Source organism: Idiotropiscis lumnitzeri, chromosome 1 (assembly GCF_059441095.1).
Source record: "Idiotropiscis lumnitzeri isolate Australia: NSW breed Sydney's pygmy pipehorse chromosome 1, RoL_Ilum_1.0, whole genome shotgun sequence".
In the NCBI taxonomy this organism is placed as follows: Eukaryota; Metazoa; Chordata; class Actinopteri; order Syngnathiformes; family Syngnathidae; genus Idiotropiscis; species Idiotropiscis lumnitzeri.
This window is the reverse complement of record NC_142391.1, coordinates 32746058-32773089: the sequence shown is the minus strand read 5'-3', so window position 1 is coordinate 32773089 and position 27032 is coordinate 32746058. Positions and strand designations below refer to the sequence as shown.

General features: G+C 40.4%; 1 protein-coding gene across 4 annotated transcripts; it reads left to right on the top strand.

The window, feature by feature from the left end:
• Positions 1 to 285: 285 nt before the first annotated feature.
• On the top strand, positions 286 to 27032 carry trim36 (tripartite motif containing 36). Of its 4 annotated transcripts, none has more exons than XM_088295519.1 (14): positions 286 to 497; positions 4979 to 5213; positions 9504 to 9533; positions 13675 to 14021; positions 15007 to 15153; positions 15971 to 16066; positions 17056 to 17193; positions 17596 to 17711; positions 17973 to 18094; positions 21384 to 21501; positions 21575 to 21777; positions 23964 to 24147; positions 25890 to 26003; positions 26216 to 27032. In XM_088295519.1, exons 1-14 carry the CDS (start codon positions 435 to 437, stop codon positions 26583 to 26585), a joined length of 2283 nt encoding a protein of 760 aa, XP_088151645.1. In that variant the 5' UTR covers positions 286 to 434; the 3' UTR covers positions 26586 to 27032. The 4 variants fall into 4 exon arrangements, with proteins under 4 accessions (XP_088151645.1, XP_088151659.1, XP_088151650.1 ...); XM_088295524.1 differs by lacking the exon at positions 286 to 497 and adding an exon at positions 3220 to 3452; XM_088295533.1 differs by lacking the exon at positions 9504 to 9533 and having other exon boundaries at positions 287 to 497.

Here is a 27032-nt window from a genome sequence, read left to right as displayed (position 1 = left end):
TTCCACGTTGTCTCTCAAACGTAAAAGAAAAAAATATTAATAATTTAGATGATACGTATCAAAGAGTAGAGCCCTTCATTCATTCTCTGTCAAAGGGTCTCTGTGTGACAGGAGACATCTCCGCTCAGGGATGCAGTCTGCAAGCAGGAGGTAGGAAGATGCATAGACACTAAATATATAACAGTATAAACGTACTGCATATGAACGATGAAAATTGTTTTTCTGACGTCTGCGCATGCACTGTAGAAGACACTCACAAACATACAGGGAGGGAGTGAGGGAGTGTGGATGGGATGGCTCTTATGTTGATCTAAACCACAGCTGTTGGGAATGTGTGTGCGTGTGCGGGTGCGTGCGCGTGTGTGTAATATTTAATACAGCTCCCGCGCTTGCATCATCCTCTTCATCCTCCTCATCCTAGTCATTCTGCAGCCATGTCGGACTCTGAGGACATGACGGAGTTCGCCAGCATCGTGGAGCGCATCGAGCGGGGCGAGGTGAGTCTCGCTGCCGGCGATGGGAGCGCAGACGGCGGTGTGTCTTGTCGTCTGGCTCCCGGCCCCCATGGAAGCCTGACCGGTGCGGTTTATGGCACATCGATATGATTTATGGTGATTTTAATGTGAAACAGTAGATACGATGTGCTTCCCCTTTGACTGACGACGTCATATTTGTATGATTTATTGCCATTTTGAATTCATTACTCGTGAAGGCTGACATGCTGCTGCCGTTCTCAATGCTCGCTATTGAACATAATGATTTCGGCAGGTGCATGCATAATGTGATTAGCGGTTACTTTTCTTTTAGGTTGACGTATGAGCTCCAATATGAGCGATGAATCTAAATATTTTATCTTTACAGGGATAATTTTTCATTTACCAATAGGTTTATTTATTATGATAGTTGGTGGGTGGGTCGAGCTGTACAGCATAAGAGCTGTTCCTAATTTTCTGACCTTCTGTGTGAAAGAGAACCAAAAGTCTGTGGTACACATCAAATCCTTACAAGAAATAAAAACATAATTAAATAACTAAAATAAACATTTTAAAAGTACTTTTGTTTACATAAATGACTTTTGTGAAAGTAAATATTTAAAAAAACGTACATGACGCTCTGCTGTTTTGGAAGAAAAACATGTAAAAAAAAAAGTTGAATAAAACTAAAACAAAAAAACTCAAGAAACATGTTATTTTACAATTAAACATGTAACAGTAAAAAAATGAATTAGCTTACCAGGTCTCCTACTTTGTACCTCAAGAAATGAATCACAATAACAATACAAAATAAAAATGTAAAAAATACAAATGAAAAATATTAATTACAATTAAACCTTTATCTTGGTAAGGCCATAGCACATTGGGAATGCCAACCTCAGCTGCAGAGTACAAACAAGGCAAAATAAAAGCTAATGCAATTAAAACATTTACAAACATTGCACAATGGAATTTACACACAATTTTCACAAATAAAACAAAAAAATGCAGACAAAACAAAATGATAACGATCATATTATCATAATAATAATAATAATAGTATCTCCAATGAAAGTGCATCATATCTCCCTTCACCCAGCCCTTAACTTCATGATAGCATGACTGTGCTGTTTTTCTTTTTTTAATTATTTTATTTTTTTGCGTGTTTGCTGGGTTCACAGATGTCCTGATCACACCGTGCATGATGCCCTACTACAATCTGAGTTTGAAAGTCAACATTTTTTACACAACATTTTAGAAAGATAAGAAATAAAATGTAAAAAACCCCACTGCAGTTAAAACACAATGGAATTCCTCTGTTCGTTGGTTCTATGATCCCATATTGCCATGTACTATAATCCAATTTTGCATATGTTCCAGCCTGTAGTTCTTGACAATACTGTGTGATCTACGTACCCTGATCACTTCATTCTGATGTCGCTAAACCTCAATAGAAACTACAAGCACAACCATAAATATGTTATTACATTAATAATTAGACACATTTTGATGCAATTTATAGACGGTTCAGATAATGGATGAATGGGCTCAGTCTGAGGCAATTAAGGGCCTCTTGATTGGTGGTTATGATGCCATGAAAGGTGAAAGAGCAAGTGGGCATGAGTATGTGGAGTGCCTGTATGAGTTCTGTGTGAGTATTGGCAGTTCTTCATTGAATGTGCATTTTGTTACCCCTCAGAGTGTCATCCTATTAACTGCATATTCTAATTATTCATCATGGTTAGTGAGTGTATTTTATTATTATTTGATGTATACTTTACTGCCTAAAAATAGATCAGTGCAAGTATTCTCATAAGATCTAAATAGGTTCCAGCACCATTCCTGGATACTGACATTGATACTGATCTATCAATTGCAGAGCTCTTTGCTGTTTCAGCAATTGGTTACTGTTGCAGGCTTGAAGTAAAAGTGTTGCAATGAGGCGAGCGTTTGTTTGCACAGCAGTTCCACAGTGCTGCAGGCAGGGTGCACACTCTTCTTGAGCATGTAGTCGTGTATGTGGCACACTTGGCAGCAGCTGTGCAGTGAGTCAGGTCACCCGGTTACTAAGAGGTGTTTATGATCCTGGATAATAGGGAAGAAGGAGGGTTATCACTCCTGTTCTCAGATTTACATTTATACAACTGCACAGTTTTTAGTGGTACGAGTGACACTACTGAAAACAAAACAAAAACAAATCCCATGGGAAATAATAGACACAGTCTGCGCTAGGTCAAACGATGTCCCTCACAAATCCTTCATTGTTTTAACGCAATTTTTGTAGTCGTGCAAACAACAACCACAATAATAAACAATGTTTAATTTGTTGAAATTATCGACCAAAACCCACAATATAACTCATTTCACGCAGTTCTTGCAATGATCCAATAAGCTGTTGTACCTAATAAAGTGTCCCGTGACCATGTCAATTAAACCACCATTGTGTTAGCATTAGCCATTAGCTTTTACTTTTATAGTTTACAACTCGAGAGCACTTCATTGAAACACGCTTAATCGTGGTATCAATAAAGGTGTCATTTTACTTATTCAACGTTTATTCAACAGACGGACTCCATTTCCACACAATCCGTATTCGTTTGACAGTAAAATATACGAATGTTAAGATGAATGATCGAGGTGATTAACTTTACGAGATGCTCTTGAAAGCAACAGTGGTTCCCATGGAGATACCCCCCTCCTCTTTCTTCTCACACCCCCCTCCTCTTTCTTCTCCAAGCGTGCTGCCTTCACAGCCACAGTAAGCGTCGGCTACTTCAGCTGTTTCACCGGCTCTGCTTTTTCTACCGCGTCACGAAAAGTTCACACGGCTTTTTTAAATTCTGCATCAGCTGCCGTCCAAACACACGCCATTTGTGTTGGGACAGTAAAGAAAATCGTTTTATTGTCTAACTTAACGTGGGAAGTGAAACCCCCCTCTTCGTCATGACTGTGGAGATGCGGCGAAGTAGCACGCACGCGGTAAGTCACTCAGGGAAAAGTTTGATAAGTTTGGCAAGACGCGACTTCAAGATTGTCATTTTTACTTCCCCAGACCCGCAAATTCCAACACATATTCGAAGCATCGCGTCTTTTGAACGTTTCTTTTCGACACATTTTGGCGTTTTTTTTTTGTAATCTTCTTTTAGCCTAATTTCTCCTATGTATTGTTTTTTATGTCGTTCAAACAGCCGCTTAAGTCGTAAACGTGAGCGTTTTTTTGTCTATATTTAGCTGGTCGACTTAATCCTTCCTTATGTAATGTGTGAAAACTACGCTACATAAAGACGCAAAGCAGACTTGAAAGTAATTGTCACACTGACACGGCAAGTGCTTCGTGGTTGCCCTTTTGGTTAACATTTATGTGACAAAAAGCACACCAAATACATGGCTTACAATTATATTAAAACAAACGAATTTGCATTGCACTTGAAATGAGTTTGTGCAATGTTTTGGGAAAAAAAATCCTTAATACATTTGGTAAAACGTCTACTATATAAAGCAGGAGTCTTTAATCCTGTTCCTCAAGGTTCACTTTCCTGTCTGTTTTCCATCTCTCCCCACTGCAACACACCTGACTCAAATGATTAGGCTTGTTGTTTAGCTTCTGTAGACTTTGCTGGTTATCTGATAGTTTGAATCAGGTTTGTTGCAGCAGGGAGAGATGGAAAATAAGATGCACTCTGAGGACAGGATTGAGGACCCCTGATATAATTTGAGATTGGTTTAAAACAGCAGCATTGACTGGAGTACAATTGGGTAGACAGTTCTTTTTTTCATGGTCAAATGTTTCTACTGCATGGTGGCAACTTGAGTTAAGGGTTCTGTGCGGCAGGGAATGAAACTGGGTAAAGAAATTGATAAAAATAACACTGTTTTGTGTAAAATTGGTCCAAAAGTCTACTGCATTAAGGGAAATGGACAAAAAAAGCAGCTGTATCAAGTGAAATTATATTGAAAGGATACGATAAACAGTTTAGTTTCTCTTTCGCTCACTTTACTCCTAAAGTTATTTTAAATCTGCTACATAGTACAGGCAAGAAAACTGGGGAGACGGCCCATGCTGTGTTTAATTTTCTCACTCAGCCTTATGATGTGGATGATGCCTTATGACCTGAATGACTTGGAGTTCACAGCTGTGCATTATCAAGAATTAATAACTTGAGTTTCTTGACCCTTTGCGTGTTTGGGACCATTTGAATTTCAAGGCGTTCACAAAGTTTTGGTTCCGTACCGAGGAAACTTAGGTAAAACGTGAACTATATGGTTTAAATTGGGTGACTACAGTCTTTATTATATGTGGTTAAAAGAAGGCTCTGTTAGTTGAAATTTTGGTCAGATTTGTTGCATAAAGAGGAATTTGGGGAAAATTGTATAGGGTTGGTATGTATGGAATAAATTTGGGTTAAAAAGTCTAGTAGAGAGTATGGTGGAAAACTTGATGATAGTTTTGCGCTACGTGGTGGAGATTGGGTCAAATTGATGGTTAACGACTTTGCCGCCTGCAGGTACCCATCAAGAATATCGAGCGGGAGCTGATCTGCCCCATCTGCAAGGAGCTCTTCACGCACCCGCTCATCCTCCCCTGCCAGCACAGCGTGTGTCACAAATGTGTCCGCGAGCTGCTCATGCTCAACTATGACGACTCCTTGGATGGCAGCTCCGAGTGCTCGTTGCCGGGCAGCCCTAGGTCCCGTGTGCCCTCGCCCTCCATGGAGAGGCTGGACAAGCTGGTGCGATCAGGTCAGTGTGAGACTTAATGAGACAGGTGTGATATATCGACCTCGGTTCGGGAGATGAAATTCAGTGTAACCTCTGAAGTCACATGCAAAAAGTTTACATTTTCCCTCAATGAAAATTGTGTAAATCAATCCGTTCCAGAATCAACGGTTAACCTTCATTAACTGTGTATATAAATTAGGTGACGCACATTTTTTTACTTTAAAGGCGAATTCAAAGGTGATTGTTTGTTGCATACAGGCATCATGGTTTTCATATTGTTCAAAATTCTTCATCATAAAAGCATGAGAATTATTAAACCACTGTGAATATCGTCTAGTAAACACAATTGGTAGCTCAATGTAGTGTAAAGTTGTATTGTATATCGTGTGTTAAGGTGAGGTCAAGTCATCAACCTATAGTGAGTTCAAAGGCATGTTAACACAACTTGCACAATAAAATATTGCAGTGAAACATAACAAAATGAATCGACTCCAAGTAGCGAAACCAAGTAAAAGTAAAACAGTCATGCAAAGTTATACAAGTTAACACAAGATAACGTTAGGTAGCAGACCTTGCATTACAAAGTATTATAACAAAATGATAAAGTACCATTTAAATGTTGAAGTTTTTTTTTTTTTTTTTCTAAATAGTGCGATACAAGTAATAAATAGTAAATATGGCCTGATGTAAAATAGCGTAAATCGGCTTTGGTCAATGCAACATAACTTGAACACAAATGAATGTAAAAAATACTGTAACATTTCTGACTAATGTAAGGTAAACTGGTCTAAAGTAGCATAACTTCATGTAACAACTTTTAGCATTAAGTAATGCAAAAGAGCGTGTTGCAAAGTAACTCAAAGAAACAAGGTAACACGAAGTGTTGCAGGGTAGCATGACCTAAGTTAACGTAACATTGAATAATTTATAGTAGTGTGATCTAAAGTAACGTCAAAGAAAGGAAGCAATGGAAAGTAACGTGAGTAATTTAAAGCATGTAACGAAACAAATTTAGTGTTATGTAACGTAAAGCAATACAAAGTAATGTATGGTCATGTAGATTAAAGTTGCATCAAGTAATGTAACTAGCACATAAAGTGCATGAAGTCTCTTAAAACAATGTTAGGTAACTTAAATTACTGCTAAGTAACAAAGTAATGGAGCACCCCTTGACCAAATGCCTGCATATGTTACGTGACTTCCTCTTTGCTGCTGTTCTTCCCCCTTGTACATTCAGCGCCCATCTTTTCCAAAGGGTGCTTCAAAAAGCGAAAGGAAAAACAAGATTCGTAGGATGGGGGCTAAATGTACGCTTGTTCGCGTTTCTGTGACTTCAGGGGCATGTTTTTCTCCCAAAATGTGGGTCAAATTCTGAAGTGTCTGACTTTCGAGGTTCACGGCTCAAGACAAAAGGCAGAGCTCAGTGGGCCACGCGTTGTTGTGCATCCCTCCTCCTTCTTGTCCTACTTTGATGAACACAAATGATTGAATGGCAACATGGCACATATGCCTTTCTTGAGCTAAACTCGTCTATTTTCCTAAGTAGGAGTCACTTTTAAGTTAACTGCTGAGTTTTGATAAGCTCAAGCATGAATCGTCACTACTGGTTTTTAGGTATTGAGGGGATGTTAAATAACCCCGGACAATCGGCGAACACCGACAAGGCAGGAATGTTTTGAAGTGTTATGTACAGTTTTGGGTAGGACAAGTCTTTAAAAGTTGTGTCAGTGGGACACGCAGCATTTTATGCCTCGTTAACCAGTAAAGTCGCTCCAATTGAATCTCTGCTTGTTATTGTAGTATTTATACGTGGCTAGAATGAACCAAAACAAAAACACATGCTAACATTAGCTTAGCGACAGACTCTGCGGCGTTTGGACGCAGTCTCCACTTTGCTGCAGAAGCCCTTAGTCTCCACTTGGATGAAATCTGTACCATCTCTTGTACCAGGTCAACTGGTGCACCAAGCGTGCAAACTCGATACTATTTGGGCAGCACATGCTAAAGTTAACGTCGCTCTGGAGGCTGCTGTATTTATACTCCACACATTCCACTTTGTTGCAGCTGACCCAAGTCTATTACAATTGTTGTTGGATTTTTCTTTACAGTAAGATTTCGTTTAGTTTTGACTTTTGTTTCTAAAATTCAGATGGATTGAATTTGAAAAAAAAAATGCTTCCTTTTAGTTTTGTATTAGTTTTAGTTTTTAAATACATGGTGTGTTGAATAGGATTTAAAAATAAGGCCACTATGTATTGTGTTATAAAGAAAACTACAATTCTCAAACGATACCAAATATATTTGAAATGAACCCTGAAAGCTCGCCAATGATGTTAATTGATGAAAATGAAATAATTTTGGCTATACAGTTAGTGTTGCATAAAAATGTAAGGTACACTTTCAGTTAATGAATTTTTTTTCAAATCCATTTACATTTTTTTTCCTTAATTTTTTTTTCCAGTTTAATTTTATTTAGTTTTCATCAACTATAACAACACTTGTCCTCTCGAATAAAACTGTTCTTTTTTTTTTTTTTTTTGGGTGGGGGCGGGATTGATTTGGGGGCCGCATGCGGCCTGTGGTCCGCCAGTTGTCCATGCCTCCTCTAGAGGCTGCATTTTTATACTCCGCAGTCTCCACTTTGTTGTAGTAGCACAGTATAACAAGACCAGACCAAGCTACAAGTGGTTGCTATGGGAATGAGAGGTCATTGGCAGAAAAGAGTTTAAAAAAAAAAAAAAAAAGTTCATTTGGGAACATTCTTCACTCTGACACTTCAATGCAAGCTGAATGAGTTTATTATATGCAGTATGTGTTGAGTTGACACAGGAAACCAAAACCCCCACTTTTGAATAAGCAAATCTCTCGACAGACTGAAAGCCCCTCTATGTGCTAGGACAACTCCCCGATATGTAAACTATGAACATTCATCATTCCGCTCCAGCATTAGTAGGCAGTAAACATTCTACTGAGGATTTTAAATATCCGCCTTCTCTTTTAGTAAGGTGATTACAATAATACAGAGTGCATCTTGTTGTTTAAGGGCCACAATTTAGGAGCTCGTTACCTCACCGAAAAAACAAGACAGCCACCGCCACTCCGATGGTCGGTTGCCATGACGACACAGGCTGTCCCTGTAAGGAATGAATGAGGGATTAGTGAAAGGCGAAGAATGGAAGGGGACCTGCTGGCTGTTTATTTATTAAAATAATCAGTGTGCAACTGGGACGGGCCTCACTGTGCCGTGAGAGGCTAAAAGAATGCTTCTCGTCCTTCGTGTTCCACTACAATCTCATGTTTGAAGACGACCAAAATGGGACGCATCACACTACGGCTTGGCGATTAATCGAATCATTCTTTAATTTGAGTTACTTACATTTGATTTATGATTTTGTGGCTTCCTTCATAGAAAGAAAGTGAAAAAATGAATATAAATAAAAGACAAAATACTTTATTTTCATTTTGTATTTTACAAAGAAATTGTAATGGTTCTCGGAAAATAAGGTTTGAGAGAAAATGATCGGGATTTTCTTTCTCAGAATTGAACCACTCTAATACCTCTACTACCAATAAGCGTCCCCCGCACCCCCCAAAAAAATGATAGAAATTCCAAAATATAAATAAATAAATCTGTCAATTAGGTCCATCTGTGGGGTCCATCTTAAATCACGATATTAACAACACTGATGCATTTTTTTTTATTGACGTGATTCTGGTTTTGCATGTTCACGATGCACTCGGTGGACACTACATTAGGTACACCTGAACCTTCCAATGACATCCAAGTCAAACATTTTGATACAGCTTTAGAGTCTTCAGGTGTACCTATTGAAGTATATATTGTTGCATCTGGAAAGTATTTACATTTTATATTACTGCTGTTTTCAAAAATGGAATGAATTCATTAATTATCCTCCAAATCCCACTCCTAAACTAAAATCACATGTATTAGGTATGCACAGTATTTTCTGAAGTCTTCGTCGCAAGCTCAATTAGGTTGGATTGGGAGCATTGGTGCGCTGCCCCTTTCAAAATGAATTTATTCCATTTTCAAATATGTTTTATCACTTAAAGAAAAATGTGGACGAAATGGCGCTGTGAATACTTTCTGGATTCATTGTTTGAATAATAATTGCTTAGTCACTGTGTTCAATCATCTGTCATTGTATTCCACGCCAAGCTACATTACACTCTTATGTTTATTTATTAACCACTTGCTTATCACTGACTGTTTTCATGATGACATGATCGCACACATTCATGCGTTTGTTTCACATTTTATTGTCACCTCTTTTTGTTGATTGCTTGCAGCCTCAGTGCGAAGGTCGCTCGGAAGTCGAGGTAGACGCGGCCTCCGGCTGTTGAGTAACTGTAGTAGTGAGTACAGTGTCGCCAGTGGACCCTCTTTGTGAAACCCTAGCTTGAGTGTTACTTCTCCGCTAGTCCTCACCCTTTTGTTTTTTTGTTTTTTTTTTAAGCCTTGTCATCACTACCAAACAACTGCAAACTTACACGAGAAAGGAGCTAAACATGGATTTTTGTTTCGTTTTGTGGATGATTATTAATTAATTTTAGGGACTTTGTGGCTGTTGCACTCAAACTTAGACCAGATATCTGTATAGCATAGAGGCCCAACAAATGTCTTTTACATGAGGTCCCGTTTATGACGGTGTCCGGTTTCTATGCTGAATATGTGAGCAGAACTTATCTAGTGAGACATCATAATGATAGTAAATATTTGTATGAAAAGCACTTATAAAAATATGAAATGATCAAATGAAAAACAGTAAGTATGGCAGTAATGTAGCGTGCAAATTATTTCATTGAGCATTGTTCATAACCTCGAAATACCTTGAATTGTAAACTGAGGACTTCAGAGGATACATGGCTGCAAATGGCAAAATGAATACCCTTTTGAAAACATTAAGTTATTCCAAAGCCATGATTTTGCGGTGGGCCCTAAAATGTATTTATTATACGGCACTTTGCCCCTTAAAATTTGTATCATTAATAAGTTTGTCCTGTTTCTGACTGATGCATTAAATGTAATGTGATTTTTGCAATTTTCCGCTATAGTGTTTTAATGTGGGTTACCGGTAACACGGAAATGGAAAAAATAGCCTTAACTACGGTATTTGTAGCCTTCATTATGTAAAGTCAGTGACCAATGAAAAATTCCCTTCCCCCAAATTTAGTTTTTGATTCAGTGAAAAAAAGAGAATGGCTCTTCAGTTCCAATTTTTTTTTTTAAATGTTCAAAAACTTTACGACGACGATTGTGTAAGCTAATGCTAGGCTACACCGTGTTTCGAAAAAGATTTGGGTATATCGCCGCTGTAGGAATAGATTTTAAATCAAGAGTTCCAAAAGAGAGATGTATATCTTTCAGGAAACAATGTAGCTCAAGAAATACAGCTGTTAAATGATGTTGGGAGAAACTGCTTAGCCCGTAAACTTAGTCATAAGTCACGGTTGCTATTAACAACTGCCAAGTAAGTGAAGGAGAAGCAAATTCCATCTTCACAGTAACTAGGATGATTTGATTAAACAGTTGGAGATCAATTCGAAACTTTAGTAAAGATCTGTTAAAGTATCTGTCCTACTATTTACACCCAACAAAATTAATGACATGAAAAAATTTGTGATGAAAGAAAGAAGCCTTAATCAACGCACTGACGCCGTTTGGTCTCACCTCAATTCTTGCTCTTATTGACACCAGCGCCTTCAGGGCCCGCTACACGCTCTACTTATCGGCACCTCGTGGCATTAAATACACAAAAACAGCTGCTAATGATTTAGCGCATGCTGAGGGAGAATTGTCACTGCAAGCCAAGAGAAACAAAGCAGAAAACTATTGCGCGTTTGTTTCATAGCTGGAGCTGCCAATGTTTAATTGCGCTTTGGATGCTAGTGAATATTCGTCATGGGATGGTTTATTTTCTTTAGCTCTGATCAGATTAGAAAAGAATTATAGGTTGGTGAGCCTCTAAAAAAAATAACCGTAGTTGTATTTTTTTTAAATTACCATTGTCCCCAACCTTTTGTGAGTCGGGAATTTTATGGTCTGAATTACACGTGAAGTCAAGCTCCCACTCAGAACCCCTTGCTCAGTGAGGCGTCGTCGTGGCAATAGGAGTTCAAGACAGTACAAGATTATATCTGTCCTGCTTTCTTCTGGCCGGCACATTAAAGAAAACCTGAGAATCATCCCTCAGATGGTAGAAGCCGAAGCACTTTCGCTGCAGGGCCGGGTCACTTGTCGTACGGGAGCCGCATCATGCCCATTATCATATTGAGTTTGTCATGATCAGCGCTTGCATTCTGCCAGCCACGTTAGCCTGGAGCTCTCAAACATGTCACGCTTCGTCACTCACGTGCACGGCATATATGCCGAGCCATCACAGTTCACACTTTGTTGCTCTTCCCACTGCTCTCCCCCATCCCCCCTTCCACAGTGTTTCTTCCTCACCTGAGGAGTGTTCGATTGAATTTTCAGGTCCTCGGAAACGAAGTGGAAATACTGAGATAAATCCAGCACTCCTCACTTCTCCTCTGCCCCAGAAACGTGAAGCAATATTCTTGTCAATGTTTTTTATTTTTTTTATTTTATTTGCTGCGTCGTCACTTGAGTTTGCTGGCTTTGTGTGTTCACACAGTGTTTTTTTTTTTTTTTTTTTTTTTTGCATCTGTCCTCACCGCTTTTGTGCCCGTGATGTGTGTGTACCTCACTTGTTAGGATGCTGCTGCTGCATCAGTAACAAGCCCAGTATTGTGGAGAGGAAAAAAAATAGAATTAACTCTTGAAAGCAATGTTGCTTTAGGAGGACATGGCAGTAAGTGTTTATGTGCCAACTGGACCAATGGATGAATGATTCAATCCGGTTGAAAGACAGTCCTTTGGTCACACTGGTCGACTTCCAAGTTGTTCCTTTATAATGTTTTCCTGTAAGAAAACAGGACATAGAAAATTGCGGCCATAAAACCTTTTATTATGGATACAGGAAATGTAACATTTCAACATTTAGTTACAATATAACTTTATTTATATGGTGCATTACAGTAACTAAACGTTGAAATGTTACTTAAAAGTTGCCTTCACCTCACAATGAAGCCCAAATAGTTTGCAAAACAAATTTTTACATTGGAACAAATGAAAGTGGAATTTTTTTTTTTGCCACCATGAATGAACAGGTGATAGCTTCAATAGTCTGAACACTTGTGTACAGTAAGTAAAAAAAAAATGACAATAGCCACTCAAAAGTTAAATACCCTTTATGGGCTGGATGCTGTTAATTTATTTAGTTTATCTTTCTCATATTGTACCAAGCTTTATAAGTCTTTGGTGGCATCACACGAAAAAAGTTGAAAAACGTGGAGAAAAAGCAAAACACGCCGTCGGGCTCGTCTTTGCATTGCTAACTGAGCAGAAGTCTCAAAATGTCTTGTCATTCAAAGACTGAATATCCCCTGGTCCAGCTCACTATCAGCACTTTCTGTCTACCACTGTTGTGAATGTTGAATGAATTGCAATGTAGAAGAAAAAAAGAACCCCAAATCCCATTTTCTTCACTCACACATGACTGCTTGTCATCTTTCTCAACGAGCCACAGTGGTCTTAAGATAGCGCCTTCTCCCAGACCACGAGTGACAGTTGCTTGATATGATGCTTTGTGTTGTGCTTCTGTTACATGCATCCAACATATGTGAGGCGCAGTAGTCAATAGTCATTGTTGATAGACCAATCACAAAGTGAGGAGACCATGCTGAGGCCCTATTTGCGATCCTACTGAATTGTAATTTACACTTCAGATGACAATCATCAAGTGGAAGACATTTTGATGGCGTTTGTATTAGATTTTGCAGCTCAATGTTTTTCTTTAGCTTAATTACTGCATTTCCTCAATTAATGGCTGGTTTATTTACACAATTGGGGTTAGGCAAGGGTGGGTGTGTGTGTTTTCACATGAATTTCTGAAACGTATGTACAGGTGCTTCTCCGTCATCACAGTTGCTCAGTGCTCGGGTGACTGCTAATCATGACTCAACTTTAGAAAACCGGTGAGCTGTGATTGGTCGTTAACTGGGCCCTGGGCAACTGTGATGTCATTTTAGTCGACAGAAAGCGGCAAAATGCCCGCTCCCTGGCATGGACATAAATGGGTTGATTTTATTTTATTATTAATTGGAATGCAGTGTTTAAACTAGTGAGGCACATAGAACATATTGTAAAGAACAATTCTCCATTGAGCTTATCTTTAATATCAGCTTGTGTGACAACATAGCATCGATCAATTCAGAATTGGAAAGAAAAAGTGTGTTGTCTAATTGAGGCAGGTGACTATTTGTTTTTAGTCGGATGGCTGTTATTTGAGTTAAATACGGTATTCACAAGTAGGGCCTCAGACAAAATCCCAAGCAGATGACTATAAGTCTTTGATTGCAAAGCTCTACATGACGTTTGCTCACTCCACATCTCATCCAGGCTCCATCTCATCCCCGGGCTGGCGCCGAGGATCCGTGACACCTCGGGTCACCACAATCCCTTGCCCGGGCTGCCAGCACGACATCGACCTGGGCGAGCGCGGCATCAGCATGCTCTTCCGGAACTTCACTCTGGAGAGCATCGTGGAGCGCTACCGGCAGGCGGCCCGCGCGGCTATAGCCATCATGTGCAACATCTGCAAGCCGCTGCAGCAGCAGGAAGCCACCAAGAGCTGCATGGACTGCAAGACCAGCTACTGCAACGAGTGCTTCAAGATGCACCACCCCTGGGGTACGCCCAAGGCCCAGCACGAGTATGTGGGACCTACCACCAACTTTAGGCCCAAGGCAAGTTAACTTTGGCACAGAACGGTGAACCACCATACAAACATTTGCTTTTCATTGGACGGATGGCTTTAGAAGCTACATTTTAGTAAGAAAAAAAAAACAACTCATCGGAATGTAGTAATTGTTGACAAGGAAGTATGTTGAAGTGATAGCTCGAGTGATAGTAGGTCGCATGTGGAACAGGAGCTGTGTTTAGCCTGAGCTGTTATGGCGAGTCTTTGCTGCGTGCACATTAGTGGCATTTCTTTCCAAACCCTGATCTGTAAGTTAATTATTTTTAAGGAAACTGTTGTGAGCTGATTTTGAAATTATGTTAATGAGTTTTGGGATCACAGTTTGGTATCCAGTATTTAGGGTTGAAACAAATTTTAGAGGGATGTCATTTTTTCTTTTTTTGTATATAGCCTAAATGAAGCATATTTGTGACAAAGCTGTTTGTGCATGGATTTTTCTTTTTGGAATGTGGGGTCTCCCAGCCTTGCCGTTTATCACCTTCAGAGGCGAAATGAAGGGAATACTCAGTCACAGGCACTAGCTTCTCCCTATCATGTTGAAAGAAATTGCTCAGAAGATTGATGAAAGATGGATCAATTTGGAGATTAAAGCCTTGTTTCTAGGTGTGTGAGTGAAATCTTGCGTATATGTGCCCTGCGATTGGCTGAACACCAATTCAGGGTGTACCCCGCCTACTGGGATAGGCTCGAGCACACACGCAACTCTCGTGAGGGGAAGCCGCTCGGATAATGGATGGATGAATTGTACTAAAGGCAACTTGGATGTAACAAACACTTCTCTTTTTGGTGTTTGTTAAATGCTGAATTAGGTTCTATTTTTAAGATGCGGATCAGGAAACTTGTCTCAATGCTTTGGGTCAGGCTTCTTCCTGTTTCACTTCAACTTTATTTACAATATTTTTGTTGTGCTTTTCTATATAAACAACATTTTCCCTATTTTTCACATAGTAATGTTCTGTCTAATGCCGCAGGTGCTGATGTGTCCCGAGCACGAGATGGAGAAGGTGAACATGTACTGCGAGGTGTGCCGGCGGCCTGTGTGCCACCTGTGCAAGCTTGGGGGCACGCATGCCAACCACAAGGTCACATCCATGAGCAACGCCTACAAGATTCTCAAGGTACAAAGCGTCGTGTCACATGAACCACCTTTAACGAGTGGTTAAACTTCAGTTTGACAAAAGAACCTGGAGAACGGGTTTAATGCTTTAACACTGAGGGTGGGGAACATGCATATTAGCCATCCCCAAATGCTAGAAACCACAAACTTATTAAAACACACTTTTTAAAGGAAAAAAATATATTTTATTGGAACACGCAAAAAAGTGCCAACATAAAATAGGTGGAAAATGTACAATTTGTAGCGTCTGTGTGGTGTGGCCTTATGGGGCGCTGTGTGATGTTGGTACATTTGAGTTGCATTTGAGTGTCTTGGAATGAGCTGTGGCCGACAGCAGCTCCTGTGTGCTCATTGTCCTCCTGGCTGTCCTTTCCCACATGCCTTAAAAGTAACCCATCAAAAATGCTAACTTAAAAAAATCTGCAGTATAATGGGGATGTGAAAAATGAATCTTGATATGTCAATGAACGCGGAGTGCTTTGAACACAAGATGAGTTTAGACTTGTAGTCCGGGCAGAATCTGTGTGAAATTCAATCGGCCGAGTGCCGACGAAGCTTACATCGGCTACAAGCGTTTGTCCCCCTCGACTGTGTGTGTTCATTGTGTTGTCAAACTGTGGAAAAGGTGTATCATTTGGCCTAGCTTCAAGTTTCGGGAGCTGGAACCAAAAAAACCCAAAACAAAACGATGCATCATCATTGTGCTCTACAATTTAGACATTCTGTATTGCAGATAATGTTCCTTGTTATAGTGTGTGTAGCGTGCGTGTATATCGGCCACCTGAAAATCTGCTGTACATTCATCTGTCCTCTCACAGGAGAAGCTGGCCAAGAGTATCCATTACCTCATCAGCAAAGAGGACCAAGTCAGGACTCAAATTACTGGACTAGAGCAGCTCATCAGTCAGACAGAGGTACACTAATTCAAACCCACAAAAGTAACTTGGGAAGATAGCTCATGAATGATCATGCTTGGCATTTTCAAATGATTTCTTGTCGACCTACTGCATGTAGAAGCCGACAATTTAAATTGCTTCTATTCTGTATGAAATGCACGGATGCATAATGTGGATGACTAAGTTGAACTGGAAATTTTCCACCATTGGAGGTTGTATTTGAAACAACTTGGACACTGCCTGTATAAACTGACATTTTGCAGCCTTTTTCGGTGGCTGTTCTCTATATACAGTAAATTTTAACGTTGTGGAATTGTCGTGAGGGGTTAAAGTCGACCTGTCAATGTTGCGCTTTGGCAGATAGTACAAGAAGCTCATTTTACACTTGGTCAAAATGTGCCATTTGCCCTTATTTGTTTCCCTGTTCTGTATAAATGACACTGACCCAGAATGGAAAACAAAAGTGCAATTTTTTTTTGTCGCACACTCATCCTTTCAAGGGAACAAATTAATACTTTAGATGTGGCTTGTTTGAAAACCTGTCCGTTGAGTTGAATAGCAGTGTCTATTTGTTCATTCAGGTTTGTTCGGTAAACCACTTAAACAAGGAAACTGCAGATTGGGTTCCCCTAAATGATGTGACAGTTTGAGCTGACATTTGAGTGCATTCTTCTTATCTTGACTCACTGGGTGGAGGTTTTAATGTGGAGCAGTTGATGTTCATAGACAACAACAACAGAGGCTCAGTGTTATAAAAGACATCTTGGTTATAATGACGAATAAACGGTAACTGCTTGGCTGACAATTTCTCTTCAGATTTCATGCCAATTGACACGTTTAATAATTTTTGATTTGTTTTTTACGTGATGTACTATAAACATTTGGATGCTTCCTGATGAGATACATTTTGGTTGTCTTCTTAAACCTGAGATGTGTTTGAATTGGAATAAAATGTGCTTGCAATATTTCACTTATACTAAAATATACATATTTCATTTGTCTCAAAGGAAAATGGGCAGCTCGCAGAGCGTCAGGCCAACGAGCACTTTGATCGCCTGTTCGAGACCCTGCAAGAGAGAAAGTTGGAGATGCTTAAATCCATTGAGCAATCACGAGACAGACGCATGGGACAGCTCAAATCACAGGTGCGTGTTTGGGCATTTCTGCTCATTCTTGTTTTTTTTTTGTTTTTTTTAACATTACACGTTTCATCTTTTACTAGGTATTCCATACTGTATGTATTTTTTACAATATGGATTTTTCTTACATGTTACAGTTTTCGAATTTTATATTTTTCTTTTTTTTTCTTGCAATTGTGGTTATCTTGTATTTTATGGGAATTATATATGGATGGTTGGTTGGTATAATTTAAAATTTCCTATTTAATTTATTTATTCATTTTGTTTTGTTTGTCTTAAATGGAAATTTCATGAATGTACTTTTTTCTTTCCAATTTTTTTTTAAATATATAATTTTAAGAATTTTATTTCGGGGATTTCTTTTTTTTTTTTTTAATTCCTACTTTGTGTCCTCACAAATATTCCCAGATGGAGGAGTACCAAGGTATGCTGGAGAACAGTGGCCTGGTGGGCTATGCTCAGGAGGTACTCAAAGAGACCGACCAGTCTTGCTTTGTACAGACTGCCAAGCAGCTGCATGTCAGGTATATATTCAAGTTACTTAAGTATTGTTTTTGTGTGGCTGAGGAACATAAATATGCCGAGCCGTGTGCAGGCTGGTTACCAAATGCAGTAAGCAAACTTAAGCCGGCTAATTGATCTCCATTAGCGGCTTTGGATAAGAATGGAACCTTTGCACTTGTGGGATCGTGATACTGTCCGCTCTAGCACTATTCTTAATCCTCTTTTACGAAAGGAAAATAAAAATGCCTCAAATACCCACCATGCCATGTGTGTATGTTCAGAATCCAGAAGGCCACCGAGTCTCTAAGGACGTTCCACCCGTCAGCTGACCCCTGCTTTGATGAGTTTGTGCTGGACACGTCCAGAGAGGAGACCCTCCTCAAAGAGTTGTGCTTTGGCGGAGGTAACATCACATGACGCACACAACACTGACTTTTGGAGCGAAGTTCAGACATCTGCAATTTTGAGGCCTCGTCATTGGTTAATGAGCTGACAAGTGAGGTGTCTTTTCACCACTATCTTTTCCTAATTATCATGCATTTGCTGTTATCGTGGAAAGAGTGCTGTCTGGAAAGTCAATACACTTGTTGTCCTACAAATGGTGTTACCACTTTTATGTAATTAAAATCAATGCCCTCATGTTAACAAGAGGATCAATCGTTACCGGTGTCTAACCTTTGGTACATTATCTAAAGATAGATCTGTGACCCAGGCCTCACTACACCACGCATTCTGTGTTCGAAAATGGTAGAGTAGGTTTTGAGTAATCCAATCAACCGATAGTGAATAACATTCTTCTGTTCGCAAGCTTGTTGATTAAGTGACTGGCTAACAAACAAACATCCTTTAGTTCCCCCCCTTTATCTTTTCTTTTGCTTTTGTTCCCCTACGCCTGGTGAGGTAAATAGCCATACTTTATCAGAGAAACTGTTATGTGCGACTGTTTTGGTTACAACAGAGTTAAAACGGGCTCAGCAAGTTAACTCTGCACAACAGCAGCCACAAACTGAGATAATTACAATTACCACTGTTTTCCTGATGTGAAAAGGGAGGCTCCTGCCCAAAATGAATGGCTTATGGAAAAACAAACTGTCTGGAGTACAAAGAGATGGCTTGAAATCATCAAGAGTCCTCATTGTGACATTCGTCGAGCTTCCATTACGGCATGCGCCCTGCCCTTAAAGTTAGCAAAATAAACTTCCCTTTGTGATGAATCCTTTTTTCCCCCCAAAACCACAAAATGACACGTTTGCTTTTTGTGGGACATGAGCACACTCTTTTTAGAGTAAAGGCTTGGCCAGGAGATACTTTAATAGCTCATCAACTGCCAACACTTCAATCAAATTAGGGCAGGGCATTGGCAGCCTCATTTCCATTAGCCCTCACAGGAAGCTAAAACAAAAGACACCTTGAACCGGTGAGGGAAAAAGTATGGTCGGGGCTACACAAAATACTCAATTCGTAATTTTTTTTTACAACCTATTAGAGATTTATGTATTTTTTGTATTAAATTGGCTTAAATATTCTAAAACAATTTCATATTTAAATATTACCCCTTTTTTTCTCTTTGTATGACTAACCCGGCCCCTCTGTCAGCTTTAACTCAAATGTGCTCCATGGGCACAGTAGTTTTCTCAGCCCTGCTTTGAACATAACACGCTGATTCCTTGAAGGTGAAATAATGTTCTATAAAGGTGAGGCTTTTTCAATTCATATCATTTATCTCAGGTAAAAGTGGAAGGAACTTAAAATGCCTTTTCTGGAGTCTGCTTGTCAGTCTGCTCACAGTCAGCCGCAACTGTCAGCTGTTGACTTGTGTCCACTCAAAAGGAGAGCAGTGGCGTGCCAAAGAGGCCTCAGCTGCGTTTGCCATGTCAGCAATGTCACAACAGTCTGCATTATTCCTTCAGTGTTAACGCCAACGTCTACGAGCACAGCTGACACTCAAGTGTATTACTTTGTATTGCTACTAAACACATTGTAATCAACTTGTTACTCTGTCTAGGGTTTTGCTCTCATTAGCATGTCGCCAAAACATTGAACTGTAATGCAGTTCGAATGGAAATGGCTTACTTTAGACATCTTCCGACACAATGCTACATTTAGGTCTGCCACCTAAGTTGTACCGGTACTTGACTAATGATTTTGTAACGTTGCTTGTTTCTCAAATTTTTTTTTTTTTTTTTAAATACCTCAGAATGTAAATTTGTTAGCCATCTAGCTGCAATACTGTAATTTAACTGATCGATAGAATTTAGGAAGCTTGCAATTGAAAGCTGTTAACTTGTCAAGCTAGCGGAACAGGATTTTTTTTTTGTTTCAAACTAAATGACAGCGGTTTAGTTAGGATATGAGGGACAGCCATTTATCTGTTAGCCAATTAACTGAAAGATGTTAGACATTTATTTAGTTCACTGAAGGATACCACTTGGCTAGCTAGCACACTGAAGGTCATGATAGCTTTGCAACCTAGCAGTTAGATAGCGAGCTAACTGAGGGATGTGTTAGTTACCTGATGGACATTAGTGAATAAAGTTGCTCGCAGACTAAAGGATATCAAGTGAATTAGCAAGCTTGCAAACTAATGAACGTTTGTTAACGTGACGTTTTTTTTTTAAATTAGAATTTAACAAACAAATGGTAATTTACGAGCTGGATAACTGAATGATTTGTTTTGTTAGTAACAATCATTCCACAGGTTGCTAACATTTTTCTGTTCAATAGCTTTCCAGGCTTTTTTTTTTACTAAATTACAATCTTTCATTCACCAAACATAATTGTTTCGCTCCCGGACCCACACCTCTATGAAATGGCTCAAAATTGGATTGAGGAGCTACAAATAGAGGTGTAGCCATACGAAACTACATTGTGAATGGATGACTGCAGGATTACTTGACTTTGATGTTTCATTGTATTTCATATCACCAACGTGTCTCTTTATAAATGGACACCAACTTACGGAAACACTGGCTCAATAGTGAAAAATCAGTCGATTTCCTGCGCGTAGCTGGAACAAAGGATGATGGAAAGGAGAGAAATCTGAACCCCCTGCAGTAAAACTTGGCCATGCTGCTCGCCGTCTGCTAGCAGCCTCTGTTCTTCACTATAGTCTTTTAAACGTCTGATGGCCTACTGCCCCCATTTTGGGGAATAATTTGAAGGCATTGTTTGTGCTTGGAGTCCATCCATAAAAGTAGTAGTTAGTGGGTTGTTTTGTTGGCCTGTGTCATGCAAGATAGTCCACTTATGCATGTATATTTGCTTCAGTTCACGCAATAGAGCAAAGTACACCGCCGAGCAGGATTAAAGGCTTTAATAGAGCCGTCTTAGTGAATCAATGAGATCCACTGCTCATGACATTTGTCAATAACGTTAAGAGTTTTGCATGCATGTATTGTAACACCATAAATGGTGCATGCAAATTGGAAGTTCTAAGGCCAAAAGGAACATATTCAAGGACTTTTGGAGAAATCATAAATCATGGGCTCAAACTCTCCCCATCGTGCAGTATTGACACAGTGGACTAGTGGGGATGGGGACCCTATTGCAAAATCGCAAAATTTCTGACTGATGCACATTATTAACGTCATGACAGTGTAAATCCATCCTAAAAAATATTCAAGTTTCTCCCCGTGTGAATTTATGTCAAGATCCTGTCCCTCTAACCAAGAGATTTGCCTCTCCCTATTCAGTTCCGGACCCCCCCATGATTGACCTGTCCAAGAGCCGAGTCTATAATAAGGCCACCATATTCTGGAGGCTGTCTGACGACCACCAACCCACAGATCAGCACCTGCTAGAGTACCGCAGGTGGCGCATACTGAGCGTATTAACGTCATTGGCATGAAAGCACATCCTGAAAGTAAACATTCCCTGTGGTCAGATTGGGAGGCCCGAGGCGGTCCCCGACCCAAGAGGATGCTGAGGATGGCATCTGGCAAGTGATGGAGCGCATGCACAGTCCCAGCACCACCGTATGCGGCCTGGACGCAGACAGCTTGTACGCGTTCAGGGTGCGCACCTGCAGGAACTCCGTGTTCAGCCCTTACAGCCCTGAGGTCACGTTCCATACACCCCCTGCACCGGGTAAGAAACATCATATGCATTTTTGCGCTCATCCACCCTGAGAAAGGTACTTGCACTGTGCTTCCTGGGTACGGCAGTTGCAGGTTATTAATAAATATCCCCAAATGGGATTATGCACAGGAATAAAGTGATTATGACTTGCCTGCCTTTTTTGACCAAAGCAATGACTAACATAACAGATAATCCCCTTTTTTGTGCTCAGAGACAGATTCAAAGATGACAGATGCTTTGCTTTTTAGGTTTTCAATTCTGAGGCACACAATAGGGGCAATGAAGCACATTGATGTTTTGGCAGATCACCATGGTGATGCTTTTGTTTTTCTTTTTGTCTTTCACATGACTCAAACCAGAGTGTGTGTGTAGTTGAATTGTCAAGGAGGGACTATTTAAAGAAACACACGCAGACAGCTAGCATGAGATGCCAATATGGCGGTCTATGTCTTAACTCATTGCTTCTTCTCAAACAGATGGGCCCAAATTCCAGTAGCAGACAATGCTGATCATAGAGTCCTTCCACAAAAAGTTGTTAAATATTAGTCTGGCTGAATGTCCTTTCAAGTCGAAGGCAAATTGGGACGGTCGCTCCGATTGAACTTTGATTTGGATACGTGTTGTGATTGGTGCATCCGCATTCCTGTGTTCTGTCGATCGTGGAAGGATTCACTGAGCATTAATAATGAGGAGGAATTTCAAGCCAGGGTGATGTCCAGGGAACCCACACAAAGCCCAAATGGTTAGCTTTAGCCTCTTTCACACAAGGTGATACAGCATTTATCCACCTGGGCCTTTTAGATACAACCCGAGTAAGGTGTAAAAAAGAGGGCGGGGCTTCTGATGCTTCTTCTAAAGGCCACAGTGTGCCAGATGGACATTATTCACCTATTCCACCCAAAAAGCTGGGAAAGCCAGGATTTTACGGTTGATTGGGAGCATTCCGATTTTGTGTAAACGTACCTTATGATTCTAACATTGAAGATGGACAATTGCCTGGACGAATTGAACCTCTTGCATGTCCCATGCTGTGTTCTATGGAGGAATTGCAGTCAAATGTTGACTTTTAGTGACTGTGACTTCTAAAACGACCTCAGAAGGTGGTAAATTGCCTGGTTGACTCGACCCCCGCCCCCCAATTTTGTGTTGCTGTACATAATAGTGACACTAGAACAAAGGCAAAAGTTGTCAAGTTATTGCTGTTTTCCGCAAAACAGCAACACTATAAATAGGCCAAAAAATTGCGGTACACCCAATGTAGCCAAAGGTGGAAAATTGCTGGCTTGATTTAATTTTCCCATTCAGTGTTGTTGTTTCTGGGTTGAAATTGTGGAAGTGATTAATCTTGACAGAGAGACTGATTCTTGTATGTTGGGAGGAGGTAAATTTAGCCAGTGCTTTTAGTCAAAATTGCATGTACATGCCCACTTTTTTTTTGTTTTTGTTTTTCCTTTCCAATATCAAATAGTCTGCAAGCCATTCACATTTTAAGCTAACGTTGTAAACTCATTGTGGAATATTTGCAGTTGAAATTATTACTTTTGGGAATTCTAAAAGTTTTTGGGGGTGGGGCGTAAAAATCTATCTTCATACTGATGTCAGGTAGATGTCAACTTGAATTCAGTCATTATAAATGTTGCTTTGCTGTGGTATGTAGGCAGATGGAATTATTATGCCTCATATGTGATGAGGACTTCCCAGGCACATAAATGAGCGTGCCCTCCCTGGAGGAGACCCCACATTACCCTTCCACTCAATGAATATGGTGCATTTATGGTATGATGTCATGATGTTGGCCTACTAACTATATATAGAAGGTAATTAATTCCACCCAAATGAGGAGTATAGCTGCACTTGGTGGTTACATTTCTTGAGGGCGTAGTAAGCCAACCTAGTGGCTCTTTTGTGTTGCAGCACCCTCATGTGTCCATTTTTAACACTTACACAGACTGATGATGTAAAAAATCTGTCCTCTGAGTTTTAAAGTGCGTGGATGAGAACTTTTTTGGGATAGGAATTTTGATTTAAAAAGGAAAAAACGTGAATATAAACATTTAGTTTTGTCCTAAAACAGCCATGCAAAATAATACAATTAAAAACCAACAGATGTATTTGAAAGCACTTTAGAGCTGCGTGTTGAGTTAAATCCAAATGGAGTTTTCTTACCTACATCATGTGGCTCTTTTCACGCACAGCATTCGACTTCCTGTTCAATGACAAGTGCGGCTTCAGCCCGGAGCGCCTGGTGCTCAACCAGCGGCGGGACGCGGTGGAAGGTGTGGCCGGAGTGGCCTTCCTGCTTGCCGCTGATCGCGTGCAGACGAGCAGCTACGTCAGCCTGGACTACATCATCGGCGACACAGGCATCTCTCAGGGAAGGTATGCCACAACACACATAAAGTAAATGAGTATTATGATGGATGTGAGGATATTTGTTGTTTTCTCAAGTACATATGATTTAGTCAAATGGGAGTATTGGACCTGTATATCAGGTGTCCACTTATTAGTGAAGAGGCTAAAAAGGCATTTTATAGTTTATTTAAAATGTTTTAGTGTTTAAGATACAAGTGACACATAGTTTTTTTGGATACGAGCAATCATTCAGACATTTTTATTTGTTTTACTTTGACTTGTGAGATCGAACTTGAGATGTGAGGGCTATATAAGTGGCAGTGGACTCGACTCGTTTCACATTTGCGGAAGTTTGACAACTAGTGAAGAATAGTACAAAACAGACACTTCAAGATGTTTTAATGCCACTTCAACTTGGTTTACTATCAAACTAAAGGAATCCCACTTGAGCTCTTGGAAGGACACGCCCTGCTCCAATATAATTGGCTGCTGCGTCCAATAGAGTATGCACGGGTTGAGGCTACCTTGATGCTCACGGCGACGTCAATGAGCGGAAACTCAATGACCGGAATTATCTTTGGCACAACACAGGCTGTGCCTCCATATTATTTTGTTGAAAAATAAATATGACTCCAGCTAGCGCTTTCGATCGCTGCCGTTCATCTAGCTTCCGCTCATCGAGGTCACAATGAACGTCAATCGATCGCGCAAACCCTTCTCCATGCATCCAGCAGCCAATCCTTTTCTGCAAGGCTTGGCCAGCCTAGAACTAAAGTGGGAGTCATACTGCGCACTGTCGCCGGCTGTGTTGTCTTATACTGCCTCCACCACAAGGAGCAATGTGACAAAACCGGTTTAATTGTTTTGAATTCTCAATTCTCTAAAATGTTTAACATGTAATTGCTGTATGTGTTAAATACAATGGTATGTAATGTTTTTTTCCTCATTGAAATGCACGTCACAGCATTTTTTTTTTAAAGGGATGGGACGGATGTTATTTCCATTCATTTTAATGGGAAACGATGAGTCATAAATGTGGTGACAGAATAGATAAAACTCTTATCTCAACTTAAAAGACACCATTGTACTTTACTCAAATAGTATCTTTCAATATCTGAAAAATTACTTGGAATGCCCAATAATCCTGCAATTTGTTTTGATATATTGAATTGCATTTTTAAATAATCACAAAAATGATAACTAATCAAAATGAAGAATAAATACCAAAAAAAAAAATACATCACCTATTATTGTGTAAAGGCTTTTCTACCTTCGGTACTCGAAGCGCTTCACACTGTTGCATCATCTACCTCCTGATGACACAGCATCAGGAGCAACTGGGTTCAGTATCTTGCCCAAGGGCACTTTGACATGCTCACACTAGCCGGGAGTCGAAACCCCTACCTTTTGAGTTGGGAGACAACCACTCTCCACGGAGTCATGCTGCATCATTACGCAGATTTGAAATTGTATTTCTGTATACATTTAAAAAAAAAAAAAAACTAATAAATGTTGGTTAGTGTTGAAATTCTTCGTAGCTTATGTTGTGGGAAAGGCTACTGTGACATACTTGATCCTTTATTCATCTGTTGAGGAAAATTAAATGGTCAACTACCTAGTAGCACCAGCTCTTATTTTGCGGAAAAGGTATTGGATTTGTCCATTAATTGGGACAGAGTCCACTGATTAAGGAAATAAGACTTGTCAAAGCCATAAATATGGACTGTACTTTGGTGATCTTAATCTTGCAATTGTTTTGTGTTTTGCAGACACTACTGGGCCTTCAAGGTAGAGCCATACTCTTACATGGTCAAGGTGGGCGTGGCCTCGGACACAAAGCTGCAAGAGTGGTTCCACCACCCAAGAGACACGAGCAGCCCGAGGTACAGTCCACCCGTGCTGCACTTTAGAACTTTTTCAACCTACCTGCAACACAACACAATCTTACCAGCGAAGCTGCGAGCTAAGCTTGTGATGTAAGAATCAGTATTAAGTTGTAAAGATCTTATATTCTCAGACAGACACCCTTTCTTGCTGCTTTTAATTGCCTGGGTCAATTGTTTGTGTCAAATTACTCCTTCTTTTTCTCACCTAGGTATGACCACGACAGCGGCCACGACAGTGGCAGCGAAGACGCGTGCTACGAGCTCTCGCAGCCCTTCACCCTCCTCACCGTAGGCATGGGCAAGCTCTTTATCCCCAAAGCGTCGCCCTCGTCTTCAGCTGCCGCCACTGCCGCCGCCTCAGGTGACCCGTGCAACCGTGTGCTGCCCATGCCGCAGCGCCTGGGCGTGTGCCTGGATCACGACGCCGGCCGCGTGTACTTCTACGACGCCGACAACATGCGCTGCCTCTATGAGAGGCAAGTGGACTGCTCGGGGATCATGTACCCGGCGTTTGGCCTCATGGGTGGCGGCAAGGTCCAGCTGGAGGAATTTGTCACCGCCAAGAGGCTCACCTTCTGAGGGGTACTCGCCCCATTCAGCGTTCTATTTGCACCTTTTAACAAGTTTACTTTAGACATATGTGGAAGAAAGGTTTCTTTGAAGTCCTTCAGGCCCGTTGAGGCGGATCCCATTAGGGTCTTGGGTCCAAATTGGGAAACTTGAGCTGGGATGGTATGCTCAATATCAGTTATGTTTTTCAAAGGATTACAACAAGCAGGCTTTATTAAATCAAGGTCTCCATGTCCATTGAGGTGGATTAGAGACACAGGGTGAAACCTGTGCAAGGTATGACAACATGACAGTTTGGCAGGACATGCATCAAGCGGGTAAATTCATCAGACCTCCAGGCCTGTTTAGGTTGTTTCAATCAGGGTCTTCAGTCCAAATTGTGCAATCTGTTATCATAAACACAAAACTGACTCTAAAATGACATGGTGAGCATGGTTGATTAATCAAAAGGCAGAT